This window comes from Pecten maximus, unplaced genomic scaffold (assembly GCF_902652985.1).
Source record: "Pecten maximus unplaced genomic scaffold, xPecMax1.1, whole genome shotgun sequence".
NCBI classification, from domain to species: Eukaryota; Metazoa; Mollusca; class Bivalvia; order Pectinida; family Pectinidae; genus Pecten; species Pecten maximus.
The window spans coordinates 41,671-44,279 of NW_022979515.1; the positions used below are offsets into that span (position 1 = coordinate 41,671).

The window sequence follows — 2,609 nt, forward strand, 5'->3', positions numbered from 1 at the left end:
TATTGGACACCTCTTGCCTGAATTCATTTTAAAAAGCAAAATTGAACATGATCTTCGTTTGTTTATCGACCAAAGGATCAATACTTACTCGTGATGCTGAACTACATTGCTTTCTGCATATTGGGGTTTTTCAACGTCTTAAATCAGCAGTACATACATCACCAGATATAGAAATTATCAACATGGTCACCCACTATGGGTTTTTGTGAATGGAGTACAGCAGTGGCAGAGAGTAGAGAAATAAGGTAGGGAATTATAGTTTAATATTGAAACTCTCGCATGAATTTTTTTCATTAGTTCTGCTGAGTGACTTGGCCACAATCACCAATTTTCTTCCCAAAATGAGACAAACAGATACTATCCCAAACCGATGAGAAAAAGCCCTACAAGGGCAAGGATTGTGTTATCAATTAAGACAGGGCTTTTGATATTAAGACAGGGATCGTGATATTGAGACATTGATTGTGGTAAAGATCGTGATGGTGATATCAAGATCATGATTGAGATATTAAGATCATGATTGTGATATTAAGAGAGTGATTATGATATTAAGATCAGGATTAAGGGATTAAGACAATGAATACCACATTAAGATAGTTTTTGCCAGATTAAGACTATACTTACTTCATTACAATTACAATCATCTCATTCACATTTTTAGCCATTTTTGCTCCAGATGACCCTCGCGGGGGAAAACCTTTTACACAGATCTGTTCCTGCACGGCCTTCACACATGATTGTAGTGTTTCCAAGCTCCCTTCTTCTTTACACTCAGACTTCTTATCTCTCCATTCTTCTTGTTGTGTATCAGTTTGTTGATCATTAGCGGTTGCACAATTGTACTTCTTAATTATACCCAAGAGTATGGACCCCTGGCCTGTCAATCATACAATTGTACAACTTTATTACAAGGGCTGGCCTGTCAATCATACAATTGTACAACTATATCAAGGGCTGGCCTGTCAATCATACAATTGTACAAGTTTATTACAAGGGTTGGCCTGTCAATCATACAATTGTACAACTATATATTACAAGGGCTGGCCTGTCAATCACACAATTGTACAACTGTATTATAAGGGCTGGTCTTTCAGTCATACAATTGTACAACTTTGTCAGTCTTACAATTGTACAACTTTATAACAAGGGCTGGCCTGTCAGTCATACAATTGTACAACTTTATTATAAGGGCTGCATGGCCTGTCAGTCATACAATTGTAAAACTTTATTACAAGGCCTGGTCTGTCAGTGAAACAATTTTACAACTTAACATAAAGCCTATATTTTCATGTTTTACTTATTTATAATCAGCAAATGTATATATGTTATTATGAAAACAGAGGATTGTAAAAAATAAACAATATATCAGCACTTTTCAAGACAAAAGAGTAAAACATAGTACTGTCAAAAATGAATTAAGCTGCAACTCTAGGACTCATGTACTACATTAATGAGAAACAAAACAATATTGATCACATACTTATCCTGGGATCGTGCCAACTGGTCGTTCCATCGCTGTGGTTTATAAAGTAGATTTGACCCTGGGGTGTAAATGCGTGTTCCCAGCCTGGGGGAAGTGGAGGCCCTGACTGGTTCATATTCTGAGCTTGATTCAATTCCTGCCCTGGATTTATGGTTGATGCCCAGTAGTGCCTGGTTGATACCCTGTGGTGCCTGGTTGATGCCCTGTTGTGCCTAGATGACGTGTTGCGGTGCCTGGTTAATGCCCTGATGCACCTGGCTCAAGTCTTGTGGTTGGTTAAAACCAACCATGACAGCTGGGAGTGTGTTTATTTTTCAAAGATACACATGTTCCTTTTCACTGAAGGTATTAATTTTTTGTATCATGTCTGATTTGATAGCGGAAAATAGATCTGAAATGACATAAAATAATTATGGTACAAAACTTTAAAAAGATAACATGTAAAAGATTTGCACTGAACTTTGTGTGACACAATGCACATCCCACAACTGTGCAGGATGTTTCTGATGCATTGTAAGGGTACCCACTTGCTTATTGGTAGGTACATTTCCAAATGGTGACTTAAAACATTATCAAGATCATTCAAATGAACTGTAATCCAAGTCATTTCAGCATGTTTCATTACTAGCCAAATATCATAACTCTGAGCATCCTGTTGAACTTTTCATGAAACGCTATGGACTGTCTGGAACGGACATCTTGAATATGTGTGCACTCTGATCATGTCAGCTGTATGAAAAATAAAGCAGTGATATTTCACAAAGTCTACAGGTAAATCTGCTGCTTTTAAAGATGTTCATGAAAAGCATCATTTAGAGTGAAAACAAAATAAAATCATTAACATTAACTAAGTTTTAATACTACGGTAATTAATAATATTTTGGATCAGACATCACATATACAGGATGAAGATTTTTTTTTTTTTTTAAGTATTTGTAAATCATGGATGGTTACAGATGATAATCATGCTATTTTCACGATTTAAGTGACTTTCAAGAAGGGGTTTTTCGTAAATAATCTATATGCCTAGAGGAAAAGCATGCGACAATTTTGACCATCGGTACGTATGTATACATAAATGCGGTGTACCTAATGAGTGACCAGGGAGTGTCCAGGGACATTTTGC

At 36.5% G+C, this 2,609-nt stretch overlaps 1 protein-coding gene across 1 annotated transcript in view; it reads right to left on the reverse strand.

Moving 5' to 3' along the window:
• The window catches only part of LOC117318778, a gene marked incomplete in the record, with an annotated part of 13,196 nt that extends 11,372 nt beyond the window's left edge, over window positions 1-1,824 (reverse strand). The window contains 2 exon segments of the mRNA XM_033873730.1: window positions 625-877; window positions 1,481-1,824. Of these exon segments, the coding sequence (XP_033729621.1) occupies window positions 625-877; window positions 1,481-1,598 (371 nt within the window).
• Between the last annotated feature and the right edge of the window lie 785 nt (window positions 1,825-2,609).